The 15,918-nt window shown below is 35.8% G+C and overlaps 1 protein-coding gene across 4 annotated transcripts in view; it reads left to right on the top strand.

Moving 5' to 3' along the window:
* The window catches only part of LOC124171692 (isocitrate dehydrogenase [NAD] subunit gamma, mitochondrial-like), a 41,977-nt gene that overhangs the window by 5,127 nt on the left and 20,932 nt on the right, over positions 1-15,918 (top strand). For all 4 annotated transcript variants that reach the window (XM_046550949.1, XM_046550948.1, XM_046550950.1 and 1 more), the window contains 5 exons: positions 3,147-3,250; positions 11,222-11,337; positions 11,900-12,090; positions 12,173-12,306; positions 13,763-13,994. In XM_046550949.1, coding sequence (XP_046406905.1) covers positions 3,147-3,250; positions 11,222-11,337; positions 11,900-12,090; positions 12,173-12,306; positions 13,763-13,994 — 777 coding nt within the window. The remainder of the gene's footprint in view (positions 1-3,146; positions 3,251-11,221; positions 11,338-11,899; positions 12,091-12,172; positions 12,307-13,762; positions 13,995-15,918) is intronic.

The following is a 15,918-nucleotide window of genomic DNA, read 5'->3' as shown; positions in this document are numbered from 1 at the left end:
TAATGTCTCCATTGCTTTGGTGTGTTATGGTAAGTTGAATCCCTTAGTCAGGATTTTAACCTTATGACTTAATATTTAAATAATGCTTTGCTTTTTATATTCATTGTTGGTATTAAATATCCTTTTTCCTGTATCTCCTGCTATATTTATGAGAAACGATGAAATTTTGTGGAGGACAGATTGCATGAAGATCCATCGTATCATTATCCACTAAAATCAGGTAATTCGCTCTCGTGTTGTTGGTTGAAACTTGAGGAAAATTGTTTAATGCTGCTGATGTGACTTTAATTCACTCTTAATTCCCCTGCACTTTACACACACACAGTCTTGTAGAAATGCCAAACCAGTAAGAACCACATGTCATGTGATTAAATTTGTGTAAGACATTATGCTTGCAATTTAATAATGGTTTTTGAGTCTTGCTCAAATTCATATGTTGCTCAGGTATTATCACAAATATTGAATGCACTTATGCACTTGTAGTTATGAATTTCATTTTCAAAAGGTTGAATTTTATGCTTGCATGTGCAAATTGGATTTGGATCTCATTACTATATTAAAATTAATGATTCATGGGAATCAGGGGTGGTTTGTGTAGTACAGCAATCCTGCCTTGTAGGTATCAATCATTTAAAAGATAACTTCTATGAACATGCGTTTTCCCATTTTTCTGACTGACACCACTGAGTGATTTGAATATTTAAACTTGATTGCTTGAGGCTTGACGTGGTGGAAATTGTGGTACCATATCAGTAGCATATAAGGTAGAAGAATGACAACGTGACACTCTGTGATGATATTTGAAAGAAAAGGCCATCTTGGACATTTGACATCCATACTGAGTTGGTAGCTCTCTATGGACAACTTTAATTGTAGGTCAGTGTTGTTACAGGCATTAAGTGAGTTTCTTTGCCTAAAGGCGAACAATGGCTAGGATGTAGATAAGATGGTGATGTTACCAGGGATGAATATTATGTTAGAGTTAAGGGGATATGTTTGTGAATGCGAATAGAATAAGGAGAGATGAGAAAGGTGATGGCTGATGGAATCCTGCTGAAAAGCTTACGCAAGGGCTGACTAGATTGATTATAAATATGTGACAAAAGTTGTTTATGGCCAATTATTAACCAATAGTTGTCAACTTAACAAATTGCGCTTGACTTTAGCTGAAGTGAAGTTAAAGTTACAGCAAATTATTTTGAGTGGAAACATTTGATAAAGAAAATAATGTGACACAAAGAATAAAATAAAAAGTATGTGGTGTAAGGGTTAAAAAACTTAATCTTTGAGGTATAATAATTCAATTGACAGTTGGTGCTCGCAAGCAGGAGGATAATTGAGGAGGCACCATCTACTCGTTCAGGAATCTACATGCTGCAGGTGGAGTTTATCATGAAAACTAATGTAAATGGGAATTATAGCTGAACATAAATTTGTAGGCAAAATGAGTGCTCCGAGGGTGATGCAAGTTCATCAGTTGAGTTATACATTGAAGGGAATAAGTCTACTTTAGAGACTGGTTGTCATATATTTCAGGAACAAATTTTCATACATTGAGGAAATCAACACGACTGATAAAAAATTACAGAATCTGTTGGTTTACACCTCAACCTCAGTAAGGAAAACAATCGCATGATTTTGTGGTGCAGGGGATAATGTTTTGTATCACCTGAGATATTCCTTGAGATTTCCTCCACGTATAGTAAGCCTTGGTACATATTTGATATTTATGTTTTCCATTTTGCAATAATTTATAAAGAGAGCCTGGGGACATGGTTCTTTAAATTTTATGAAACCCTAGACTAGCTTGCAGTAAATCTTTTCCGAGTCACTTGTTAGTGCAAACTGAATGCAGAATTTCCACAGAGGCAATAGTTTGATACTTGCCTGACTAGGATTGAAGTGGATTATCTGAACTTGCTCCTCAATTTCTATTCAATTTTTGCCAATACAAAATCTCTCTCCTCTGTGGATTTATATTGTCTTAAATAAGAAAAATTGTATCTGCTGTAACTTTGTGTGAGAAGAAGACTGGAGGCGGAGGGATTTTCTGTCTGGTTTTTAAAATTTTTAATTATAATTAGTTGTAAATTTGATGAAAAATTTTACTTTCCATAGCAAATAAGATAACAGATAACTAATTTCACAGCAACAAAGTCACTACTTTTTTGGTTCCGTGAATTTTATTATATTGAGGTTATACTGTGTATGAGGGGTAGTCTCTGGCTCCCACTCTATTCTTAATCCTGTACCAAAATTTGTGACTGCACAATTTTTCTCAGCTATTCTACCGTTTCCAATGTTCAAGTATGCCAGGACTGGCCACAGTGATAACTTTATGGGGTCACCCGTGATTTTTACACATTTTTCGATGTTGGTTGGGTGGAATGCAAGGTGCAAAAAATGGAAGTATAGTCATTTCATGAGTTGCTTCTCCTTCTTTCTGCTTGCATCTTCATCATTCCCATGTTCTCCGTGTGCATTAGAGCGGCAAGTTCAAATGCTGATCAAAAGGCACATGAGGGGAGTTTAACTTCAGATGCAGAACGTCTAATAATGAAAAAAAGGTTCGGGTCTTCAATATGTTCCCACTTTAAAGGAAAGGAAATCAAGATTGTAAGCTTAGCTATAAAGTAATTACTCAAATGCTCTTGTAAGAAAGGGACATTTCTTAAGGTCCATCTACATATGGAATAGCTTCATTGAAGAAAGATAATTTCCGTATTTTTTTCTATTTAAAATATCGTATGAAAAAATACTTTTAGGTGAATTTTGCAGTCGTTTGTGCAATATATCAGTGCCATTCAGTTTTTCATTTTCAAACAATATTCATCAGCTTAACAATTTTTGTGCTATTAATGTGATCTTGTTTGATTTATCAGTACTGTGTGAGAAAATAATTTGAAAATTTTATGTATCTTTTAACCATGGAAGCAAATATCAACCTGAACAATATCATTGGATGTCAAGTGGAAAATCAGAATCACTTTCTCACTCAGCATAAGTTATTTTGTTTATTCATTCCAGTTTTATTGTTCAATTATGTTGTTTTATAATGTCTAGATGCATTGATTAGTATCATGCAGGTTTTACTTAATCATTTTTTATTTTCATTGTGATAAAATTTTGGTTTATTTTCTTTTCAGGCAGCAATTGCCAAAGCCAAGTATGGAGGACGACATACTGTTACAATGCTCCCTGGCGGCGGAATTGGTCCTGAATTGATGGCATATGTGAAGGAGGTTTTTCGGTAAGGGTTCCTCTTTTCATTTGCAAGCAAGTTGAGGTATTTAGTATTATAAATTACTGTAGTTATGGTATGGTAATGAAATGTTATTTGGTTATTGGTACTATGGTTTTTCCATAAGATAATAAAAGAAAGTAATTCAGGACTGATGTTATCATTATGTAGCAAGGACTCAATCACTCTCTTTAGAGAGGGATATTTTCTGACTATCCCCCTACATATGCGGTGGAAAATTTTAATGGCTTCCTCTTAAATGTGAAGATGCTGGAAATATAACTCAGGAGTGGCCTCGTTGAAAGGATGTAATTTTTCACATGCTTCTTTGCCATTGGAACTTTTGGCTATATAATGTCTTTTAAGTTAATTTTGTGGTTGCTGCTGTTGGAACCTTGTTGCAGATGAATAAGTCATCAAAATCTTATAATTCAGTTTGAGTGACAGAATTTTCTCTTTTGTTGAGAGTTTATTTCAGAAGCTAGGCCAAGGCTCTGCGAAAAGGAATGGGACTTTGTATACTGTTAATGGGTTTTAGGAGAATATGCAAGTTTAAGTTCTGCTATATGGTGTAAACATTAAAGTCAAAACTTTAATGGTGTATCAGAGTCGTAATTGTGCATGCATGTGCAAATGAGCTGCCTTCATTTTTCAACTGAGACTCTTCATGTATCCACTGCAGGCTCCTAATTTGTATGCTTTGGGTAGGTGCTTGAGGTGGATCATCAGGTTGAAGTTCCTGAAAGAAAATTGTATGAAAAGTAGACTATTTGATTCATTTCATTTTTATTGGATGCCTCTATTTAATGGAGTATCTTTTGTTCTTGTATGGCACAGGTCTTATTCATAATGTTTTATGATTTTATAAATAAAAGCTTAAATTAGAACTTACTATTATCCGCAAATACTGTATGTCCATTATTACTTTTATCTCTAGTCTGCATGATGAAAACATGATTGTACCAGCCATTGTCATGGACATACTGTTAACTTGGGTTGATAGCTTTCTTATATTGGAAAAATTGAATATTCCCAATTATCTAATAATTCTTGTCAGCAAGGGAAAAAGAGTGCTCCTTTTGGATGGAGTGCACTATCAATTAGAATTGTGACTGAACTGGCTGAGTTAAGTTCTATATAAATTCGCTATTATTGATTTATTACTCTGTGACATGTGATCTGTTGTAGCCTGTGGCAAAGATTTCCACTGCCTTCCAATCCCTCTGCACCCAGTTGTTTTGCTCATCTGATGTGCAATTGTAGTCCTTGGGTAGTTAATGAAGGAATTGACCATGCTCCTGGCCCTCCCACTCTGAATGGTCAGGGAACTGTGAACTTAAGTGTTTGGGATCACTATCATTTTCCTGACTTAGCAGTGAATGGAATTTTAATGTGATTGTTTGTAGAATAAACAAGGAGTGTGTTTAGTTCGGCTCGTATGAATTTTCTGTGGTTTTAAAATTACATACTTCAATTTTTATCTAATGAATTTAAATAAAAATGTTATTCAACATTTTTTAATTTACCTCATGCATGGTTTTTGTTAAGCTAAAAGCACATTTTACTCGGTGTTGGATTGGACCTATCTTCTTTTTATTCATCAATGATGGCCCTATTTGTTAGTCTAATTTTTTATTCTCCCTTTTCCATGGTTCTTCACCCTTGATATAGTCCCGCATTAACAGTTATTATTTGGTATAATTTCAAAGTCATGTGTATGATATATGCGATTAAATTATGCTTAAATACTTATAAAACAAGCATATTCATTTCATTTTGTCAGTAGAAGAATGTGGGTGATTATCATTTCAAGTCCTCAATCATAACATACCATTTATAAAAAACTAAATAACATATAACTGTAATTAAACTAGGAAAATTGCATTTACCAGAGATAGCTTGATGGAAATCAAATTGATGAAAGATGGATCTGAAATGACAATAGCCTCTTATCATAAAAAAAAAAAATTAAGCATTATAAATGCGATGGTGGTAGTAGTAGTAGTAGTAGTAACCTTTATTTGCCCAGCGGACACTGAACACAGTAAAAAAATACATGAGTTGAGTGTATAGGACACGTCATATACATATAAATGTTGCAGACAATAATAAAATAAAATACACAAGTGTATGGCACCATAATTTGACCAAAAGAAGTTCATAAAGTGCATAAAATTTATTCCATATTCAATATGATTATTTTTTCCCCAAAAATTCCTTTACGGAAAACTGTTCTTTCCTTAAAAACGTTATTAATTTCCTTTTGAACAGGACTGGGTCCATTTCGTACTTAAAATCAGTAGGGAGCCTGTTCAGCACAAGAAGGCCCATGGATTTAGGCCCCAAGGATGCATTTAAAGTCCTGCAATATGTTTGATGCAGATCTCTACAGGCTCTAGTTTGGTGGGAATGAACATTGTCATTAGACATATAATTAAATAAATTTCTTTTAGCAAACATGCTTACAACATAAATGTAAATGCATGGAACTGTCAAAATATTTAACCTTTTGAAAAAGGAAAGACAAGGTGCATTAAAAGGAGCATTACATATTAATCGTATTATACATTTTTGAGCTTTGAAAATTGAATCAGAATGGGTGGAAGAACCCCAGAACAGAATACTATAGATAATTAAAGAATAAAATTCTCCGTAATAAATTGAGAGTAAAATATCAAGGCTTACAGTTTTCCTGATACTTCTGATAAGGAAGCAAATAGAGTTCAACCTGTTACGAAGATTGCATATATGTTCGTCCCATGACACATTTTTATTTAAAACAACTCCCAGAAACTTGGAACTAGAAATCTGGGGTATGCGTGATCCCCCTAGATCAATGGTCAATAAAGCAGGGGGTTTATTTTTATTGGATAAGTATATAAGTCCAGACTTGTCAGGATTGAGTTTCAAAAGATTTTGTGTACACCATTCACACAGGAGTTCAGAAACTCTAGATGCCCTCAAGGACAAATTGTTTAACGATGGTGCTGATACAATTACATTAGTATCATCAGCATATAAAATTGGCTCAACTCCTTGAACCGTCTGCAAAATTTTTGGCAGATCATTAATGTAAAGTAAAAATAGGATAGGGCCCAGGACTGAGCCTTGGAGTACGCCTAATGTAACTTCTTTACTGGGAGAAATAAAATTAGTGCCATTCTTTGATAAAATAACCTGTTGATGCCTTGCACTGAGGTAAGATTTTATCCAGTTATAAGGGATACCTCGAATACCATAGTGTCCTAATTTGGACAAGAGTAACTGATGATTGACTAGGTCAAAAGCCTTGGAAAAATCGAAAAATAGCCCCAAGGTTTCGATTCTGTTATCAAGATTTGAAAGTATTAAATTTACCAAATGATAGGTGGCTGTAGATGTAGATCTGCATTTCCTAAAACCATTCTGTGAGCCAGACAAAAGGTTGGAAAATTCAAGAAATGATACAAGTCGATTATGGAAGACCTTTTCAAATAGTTTCCCTATCTGATTTAGTAAGGATATTGGACGATAAGAATTCATATCCTGTTCGCTACCTTTGCCTTTATATAGTGGTACAACTTTGGCAGATTTAATGGCATCAGGAAAAACTCCAAGTTGTAAGGATTTGTTAATTAAAAAAAGTATATGTTCCTTGATAGAATTAGCTGATTTTTTTATCACAATGCCTGGGATGCCATCTATACCAGGACTACTTTTGTTAGGAATTTTTTTAATGATGTTCATCAGTTCCAATTCAGAGCAAGGGAACAGGTACAAAGAATTAGGCAGGCTTGGGTTTAAAGAATGATTGACAGGAATTGAAGTATTTGTAGTAGTCTGGTGGGACAAATAAAACTCATTTAAGTTAGATGCCATTTGAAAATAGTCAGAAATAATATTACCAGTGGAGTCCAGTAATTTGAAATCATGATGATCATTAATAGAACTCTTAGCTTCCTTTATGATCTTCCAAATTTCTTTAGATTTATTATCGGCATTAAGAATTCTACAGTTGTTAAATGTTTTCTTAGCCAATTGTAACTTTTGACGGTACATTTTTTTTAATGTTCTATACTCCAAGCAATCAATTGAGTTATATTTATTTTTACAGGAAATAGCTAGTTCCTTCATTTTCCGAGAGAGGTATCGTATTTCGTCAGTAACCCAATGGTTTCTATTACTTAAATACAAGTTTCTAGTTTTTTGGGAGACCAGGGGAAAACAAATGTCAAAATAATACTGATATAAAGAATAAAAATACTCAAATGAGTCATTATAGGATCTGAGTTGATATAAATTAGACCAATCATGGGCCTTCAACATATTATTAAAGATATTAAAGTTTTGCTCTGTAAACTGCCTTTTATAAATTTTCTTACAATAACTAGGAGATAAGATTAAAATCTTGCATAACAGAGGATAATGATCAGAAATGTGGGACTTAATTACTTCAGTATTTACATTTCCCAAGCCAATGTTCGTTAAAATATTATCTATAATAGTAGAAGAATGGCCATTTACCCTAGTCGGTTCTGCATTAGTAACACAAATATTATAAGAAGTAAGGATAGCTAAGAATTCCTGTTTAGCTTTGGAATTACTTGAGAAATCACAATTAAAGTCCCCAGTTATAATTAAATTAGGTTTTGGTATAGCATCATGAATTAACTCTAATAGTTTAGCAAGTTTGTTAAGGAAAACATTAAAATCACTCGATGGTGAACGATAAATAGATAATAAATGATATTCAACATTGTTTACCCTGAGACCCACTATACAGGACTCAAAGGACAACTCTTCATTGAGAAAATCCTGTGAAAAACAGGTCGGGAAAAAGCATACACACTGTGAAACTAAAACTAATACGCCTCCGTTTCTATGCTTCGACCGGCAAAATACATCAGCGATGGAATAACCAGGTAGATTTAAAAATTTCAAATCACTTAATTTCAACCAGTGTTCGTTGATACAAATCACATGAGGTTTATGTTCACACATCAGGACCTCAAGATCCAGAAACTTGTTACTCAAACATTGTATATTAATGTGCAGGATCTTGAGGAACCTCGCTACCCTATCGGTGCTGTCGGGCGTGCCTTCCAAAAAGAATAATTTCCGACGTGCACATATTTGGGCCAAAATGAAGGCTTTATAAGGTGGTTGGCGTAACATGGTGAAACTCCTTCATGATGCACAAAGGTTAAGGAAACACTTAGCTGTTTCACAAAATAAAATATATTGCGACCGGTTTCGATACAGCGTATCATCATCTGGCCAGATGATGATACGCTGTATCGAAACCGGTCGCAATATATTTTATTTTGTGAAACAGCTAAGTGTTTTCTTAACCTTTGTGCATCATTAAGCATTATGGTGCTCTCTAAAATCTTGTGTGAAAAGGAAAATTTCTTACAAAATATTATTGTATTAAAATATTCTTATTTGGCTTTGAAGGTATTTAATTCAAAACTGATCTGAGGAAAAGCAATTTTTGACTGCCTAGCTCTTGCCCTCCGAATCCATTCAGCAGTTTCTTGTCATCCTCCCATTGTCATGACCTTCCAGCATCAACAACATGTGTGAAACAGAAACTCCATGACTGCTGCATGACACAATCGAGGCTTGATAAAATTCTGAATGCAGTGAATCCTGACACATGAACGAGATGCATTCTGAGACCATGTTTGTAAGTTGATAAACCTATGCAAGGAATCCAGAATTGTGGATATCCTGCATAATGCAACACTGCATTGCAATGTTGCATTAACTCACAATCCTGACCAACTGATCAAGCTGCATGTTGGACGCGGCTGGAGCTGAAACAAATTTGCTGTTCGTGGGAAGGAAGAAGGGACAAAAAGCTTCATAGTTCCAGTATTCACAACAGATTAATTGATAATTTGTTCAGACAGTGCCCGAAGTCCTAGTTCCTCTACGCTACTCCGCATCGCAACGACCAACTACAGAGGCACCAAATTTGAAATTTTGGGCACGCTTGAATTATTCATATGTTTTTATCTCTGAGAGTTTGGAAACCGAACGTTCGTAAGGAGAGGACTTACTGCACGGCCAATTTACGAGCAGTAATGAGTGGGTCACCATGATTCAACGGGAATGGAGCTTAGATGAAGTCTGAAGATTCCAAAGGAATGAAGAGGGTCTAAGGATACTGAAGTATCTTCTACTGAAGAAAGAGCCATAATTGACCCTCTTGGGCACAGTGCATGGGGAGAACTTAAGTGTAGCACAATGAATCAGATGTAGCATAGTGTATATCCACCTAAATGATGTTGCTTATCCATGAAACGTTGCAATAAAGTTCTTTTTGTAACTAATGGGACTGAGATTCCTAATTTTGTAATAATGAAAATTTCACAGTAACATTTATTTTACATAGATTGGATAAGCCTTTTCATCGGGACCAACGATTTCCTTCGTAAAAATGAGAACTTCGTAATAGGGTTGTTGGTATTAACAAGGTAACTGTATCAGCACACTAGAGTTGGGGATTTCAGTTCATTCTGTGCATTTGTTTCATAGGTTTTGATTCATGGCAGTGAATCTGTTCTTTAAGTAGTTCATAATGAACTGAATGAACCGAGGAATATCGAATCCATCGGAATCTTGAATCTGCGTGAATCTTGAATCCATGTGAATCTTGAATCCATGTGAATCTGTCAACTTACTGCATTTAAAATATTATTTGGGGTTGCAATTCACTGTGATTATTATTTTTCATTTGAAATTCATCTTTAATTAATGGTTTTCACTTAAAACCTCTCTAATTTGTCGGAATATTATGCTAGACAAAAATAGTCGTCCACAAGTAATTTATCAGAAATGTAAATACATACTCTTAGAGTAATTAACTCTCTCGAAGTTCAGTCTGTCAAATTGCTGACTTTTTTAAGTGTTCCATAGCATGCAACTATTCCTTTCATAATAATGAAAAACTTTGTGATAGTGAAGAATGCATTTTAATCCCATCTTTAAAATTACCTAGCGTCAAGAATTTTCATTTCACTGACATTGTCAGAATATTGATTACTGCATAATAAAGATGTTATCATAAATGTAGGTTCTATGAAATCAGTGTATATTTTCTTCCATCACTCTAAAATACATGCTGCACATAGTAAGAGTCATATCAATAGTAATGAAGGTGACAAGTTCATTTTTATTACCAACCTGTATTACCATTAGTTAGAATCTAATGATAATTCTATGCCTTTTGTGGGTAGATGGGCATTAATGCAGTCAAGCCGAATTTAAATCATTCTTATTGAATGTTTCGGATTCGGTGGATTTGAATATTCCACATAAATCATTCATTTTGAAAGGTTTGGATTTGGTAGATTTGAATCTTCAATCAAATAGGGTAGTTTCCTTCCTCAAAGAAAACGAAAGGCATTGATTGTGGTTTGTTACCCACCATTAGTGAATTCATTATACATATATGTACAAATTATTTGGTTTTAGAAACTCCACTTTAGACTAATGGCAATGGTCAATTTTAACCTCATTTGAAAAAGGCCAGATTGGCGCCCATGCAATGCCACGCCATGTGATGTCACAGGGACCTAGTTTCTATATGAGTAGATAGGAGTTTTACATCGTCTGAGATTACTAATGCATGCATGAGGCACAGATCTCAGGGAAACATCTCTTAATAATCACCTATTAAAATTGCCTAAGGTCGGTAAGTTTCCTTCGTTTGATAGGGTAATAATAATCCTTACTTAAGCCAAGCGTGACCTACTAGCTTGTTACTCTGCTACCTGCTAGCAGCCTGCATCATGGAAAGGAGCTGCAATTATATGTACAGTTGGTGCACAATTAATGTGTAGTCTCTCTAAATAAATAATTGTGGTTTCAGCAACAACATAAGTCTTCACTACGAAGTATATTATCTGAAAATTGATGCCAACTCGCTATGCTTGATTATAATTGAGCTCTTTTTTTATGGATGAGATAAAAGAATTGATTGCTTTCATCTAGGTTTGCTGGTGTTCCTGTCGATTTTGAAACTGTATCAATTGATCCTCAAAGTGAAGGGAATGAAGATCTGGAGTATGCAATTACATCCATTAGAAGAAATGGTGTATGCATCAAAGGTAAGGAAAATATATCCTATATTTTACTTTGGTTGGTGCTCTTCTATGAAAACGTTGTGTTAATAATATCTCTAGATATGAATATTCTGTATGCAAAAATATTTCCTTCCATTATAAAAGTTCAGGTAATGCAATATTTTGGTAAAATAGTATGGATGGCCATAGCATGGAATATTGGGTTCATTGATTTTTCCCATTGCCATTGAAATGTTACTTTTAACATGAATGCTTAGTAATAGTTTGATTTTGATCTACAAATCATTAATGCTAGTTTCATGCCTTTGTATTAATTTTTACATTGTTAAGATGTATAAAAGGCTGGCAGTATTTTGCATGATAGTGGCTTCAATTGTGGGTTTGGAAATGCTATTTATCAGTTAATTCTGTACAGAATCATTCCATTTGATTTCACTCCCAATTAAAATTTGATACCACTTCAATTAGCCTTCTCTTTTCCTTGTTAAATGGTGGCCACTTCTCTTAGCATTATATTTTGGTCGTCTCTAGATTTGATTCTGTGACTTTGATAAGAAATTTGATTTTCATTGTTCATTTTCTTCAGGAAACATTGAAACAAAAAGCTTAACTGCTGGAGTTCAGTCTCGTAATGTTGCCATAAGAAGTGAGCTGGACTTGTTTGTCAGTGTTTTACACTGCAAGTCTTACCCTGGGGTGCGCTGCCGGCATAAGGGCATTGATGTAATCCTAGTTCGGCAAAACACTGAGGGAGAGTATGCCATGCTGGAGCACGAAGTGAGTTTCCCCCTCTTCGACTTGGTTATTCATATTGTTGAATTTACTGTGTACTCATTGTTGCCCTTGTGTTTTCTTTCAGAGTGTTTCCGGAGTGGTTGAGAGCATGAAAGTCGTCACGGCTGAGAATGCAGAGAGAGTGGCAAGATATGGTTTTGAGTATGCTAAGAAGCTTGGAAGGAAGAAGGTGACCACTATTCACAAGGCTAACATCATGTATGTCGCTACCTTTGGTTTTGAAATTTTTTCTCTAACTTAATATTGCCTACTTCTTTTATGATCCTTTGGCTTTCAATCGTTGAATTTTCTTTTCTGATTTGCATCATCTTGAATGTTTTACTCTCTTAATTTGTCTATTATTAGGGTTAAAGATATGATTTTTCTTGTTTCAAGACTTAAATTTTGATTTAAGTATGTAATTAGGTATTATGTATGTACTTCAGTTTTATAAATAGCAGATTTTGTTTCAAATCAGCTAATTGGCCAACTTCAAGGGTGTATTTCGTTCTTTTTTTCTGTAGAGGTACAAAGTGGCAATTAAGAGGGTAAACTTAAAAGTAAGGTCTCCCAATTTTTTAAATCACTTAATATGATATTTATTTGTTGGAAAGGTCATGGCTTCAGCTATTTTTCAATGTAGTCATCCTGGCACTCAATTACTTTCCTTATCCGCACAATGAACTTTTGAATTCGGCCATCATACCTCCTTCTGTCAGCGTTGCTATGATGGACGTTGATCTCCTCTAACACCTCGTTGTCCGTTGTAGGTCTTCATTCCTCCTAGGTGTTTCTTCAGGGTGAGCAACATGTGGAAATCACTGGGAAATAGTGCCCAAAAAATCATCCCTTTCCTCTTCAAAATGGTGCAAAACTTCTTCAGCACATTCCACATGCTGTCACTGGTAGTCTTCGGTGAGCTGTTTGGGTACCCACCTGACAGTGGACATTTGTGCGGCCGGAAAGGATCTTGTAGCACCACTTATGAACATTTTTAACATCGGTACATTTTATACCATAAACCTCAACCAATTGGCGATTAATGTCGATAGGTGCCACCTTTTTCCGGGTCAAAAATTGTATGACAGACTGGATTTCAAACCTGGACAGAGACGTGAAGCGAAGCTCCATGGAGATGGCTGCTATGCCAACAATAGGCGATCAACAATGCTTTCTGGTGGTTGAGAGTAGTAGTGGAGGAACCAAGGAACACCGTGGTGTTGGTAGATTGCGCTTAGCGCTTCATTTGGCAATTTAACGATTTAGGAGACCTTACTTTTAAGTTTACCCTTGTACATGTTGGGCCATTCCATCTCAGTTCATCCAGGCATGACACCCACCGACTTGGATTTTGAGGAAACTTGGCAGTTTTCATCCTTCCATGTAGGAATGAAACAGTGTTAAATATATCTTGGTTATCTGTACTAGTTTATTTTTCACGACCATTTGAAGTGCGGGTGAAACTGGGGTTTTTTAATGAATGCAGTCTTCAGAGGCTGTAACATTACAGCTGTTAACCTTTCCTTCTGTATGATGTTGGTCCACCCTATTGTGGCTGAGACTGTGCCAAAAACTGTCTACATTGTAGTATGATAGTGATTGTTATGCCTTTAAAAAGTTTAGGAAGATTTCCTTCAGGATTATGTTACTCATTGCTGGTTTTTTTATCATTTAGGAAACTTTCAGATGGTTTGTTTCTTGAAACATCAAGAAAAGTTGCCAAAGACTACCCCAATATCCAGCACAATGACATGATTATTGACAATTGCTGCATGCAGCTGGTATCCAATCCCCACCAGTTTGATGTCATGATAATGACTAATTTGTACGGTGCTATTGTGTCTAATGTTGTGTGTGGTTTGGTTGGAGGTGCCGGCTTGATTTCTGGAATAAACTATGGAGACCATGTGAGTATGCTTCAAAAGATGCATTTTTATGTAAATATTCTTGTTTGACAAATTTGAAGGAGCTTATCAATTATTTTCATATTTAAAAGGAAAATAAATTTGACTGAAAAAACATCGTCAAAACTACTATGGTGTTGGTACTTGATGATTCTTTTGGAATTAATTTGGTATACTGCAAAGGAAGCATTGTTCATTGCACCTATATTTTGCTCTCTTCAAGCTGCAAAATCAGGCTTGACTTATCATTGTAGTGCCCGAGTTGTAGAAATAATATCTAAAGGGAAATATCTGTTTGAAAACTGAGTCAAGAGAGAAAGGCAAAGGCACTCCCTGTTTTCTTGTTAACCTCTTTAAGTGGTACATCCGGAAAAGTTCCAGGCCTTGCCCCAAATTAGAAAATAGAACCTGTTCTAATTTGATTCATGCATTCGAATATGTTCTGTTCCAGTCAACCAAAATCATTCGCGCAAACATACATTAACTTGTACGTGTTATTGTACCATGTAACCAGGCCTTTAAGTGCGGGAACTCACATCATTGTGAAATCCCCTCCATCTTTTCCAGTGTGAGGTATGGAAGTTGAAGGGGCAACATTGTCATGGTTAGATCGGCACCCTTACGACTTACTAGAGCAACATTAACTGCCATTGCATGCTATCCAGCGATGCGTATTTCGATAATTCATATACAGTAAAACTTCGATTTTACACACTTTGATTTTACATCAAGTCTCGTTTTTACGCAGCGACCCTCAAGTCCAGCCGGAAAGCATAGGGAATTGCAATGGTGAAACTTCGATTTTACATCTTTTCTTGATTTTACGCAGTTTTTCGATTTTGCGCAGCATAACCCCAGCCCCAAAGAGGCCGCTAATCTTGATTTTACGCAGTTGTCTTTCGACTTGTTTTGAAAAACCCGACTGGAGCAATATGAAGTTAGGCTATTATTTCGTCTCAATGAGTTGCAAAAATGAATACAGGAACGGTTGAAATGACATCGCGCTGTTGAGCGTGAAACTAAAAACATCGCGAATCTAATTACTGCTTCCCCCTGCGCCCTCTCAGTAATATTTCAGGCTACATTACGAACGCGAATATCGCTCTTCGTTCAAATTTGCCGTAGAAGGATATCAAAACTTAAAAGATACGCCAATCGCCATGTATACGTAATTACTTTTCATTAAGACAGATGATCGCCGGAGATCTTAACATTATCACCTTTCGTGATACCACTTTTTGCTCTTTCTTTGTTTTACTCTCCTTAGAGTGGAGATCTACCAAGACCTACCGATAGACGACTACTCTAGATCAAAGACGCAGCCGCGACGCGACTTATTGAAGGACGCTGTTAATAACATATTTATTGTAATTACAGTAGATGGTCGCTAATCCGGAATTATGAACTACGGAATATCTATCCCTAACTGAAGGATTTCTAGAATTTTGCCAACACTATGTTTTCCGTCGCCCCAGCGAAATATAACGGCGAAATGAGCCGTTAAAAATCCTTACGTGCCAAAATATTGGCTTCCAAGGTGATTCAAAAAATATAGTCGTACTTCTAGTATGGAAGTAATTCGATGGTGATTCAACACGAAGGTAAAAGCAGCATGCGTTGTCTCACTCCGCGGGCTAACCCCACATCTGCGGGACGAATGGATGCGAGGGAGAGTTGCTTGCGCGGCGCGCTTATCAGAACTGACTCAACTTGTATCTCATTGTCAGTGGGTTTGAATGAAGCATGGTTGGACCTTGAATAGCTATTAGCTTGACTCCACTAGGTGGCAAGCGTTTATTTTTAACGGAACGGGAGTTAATGCCCTCGGAGAATAACTCGCGTCGTCAATCGTCATATAATCATTGAAGTCAAATTCTAGACATGAATGATAAGGCAGTCCCTTTAAACTCAGTAATGGCTTAACACC

This window comes from Ischnura elegans, chromosome X, assembly GCF_921293095.1.
Source record: "Ischnura elegans chromosome X, ioIscEleg1.1, whole genome shotgun sequence".
Lineage (NCBI taxonomy): Eukaryota > Metazoa > Arthropoda > Insecta > Odonata > Coenagrionidae > Ischnura > Ischnura elegans.
This window is presented reverse-complemented; position numbering and strand designations above follow the sequence as displayed.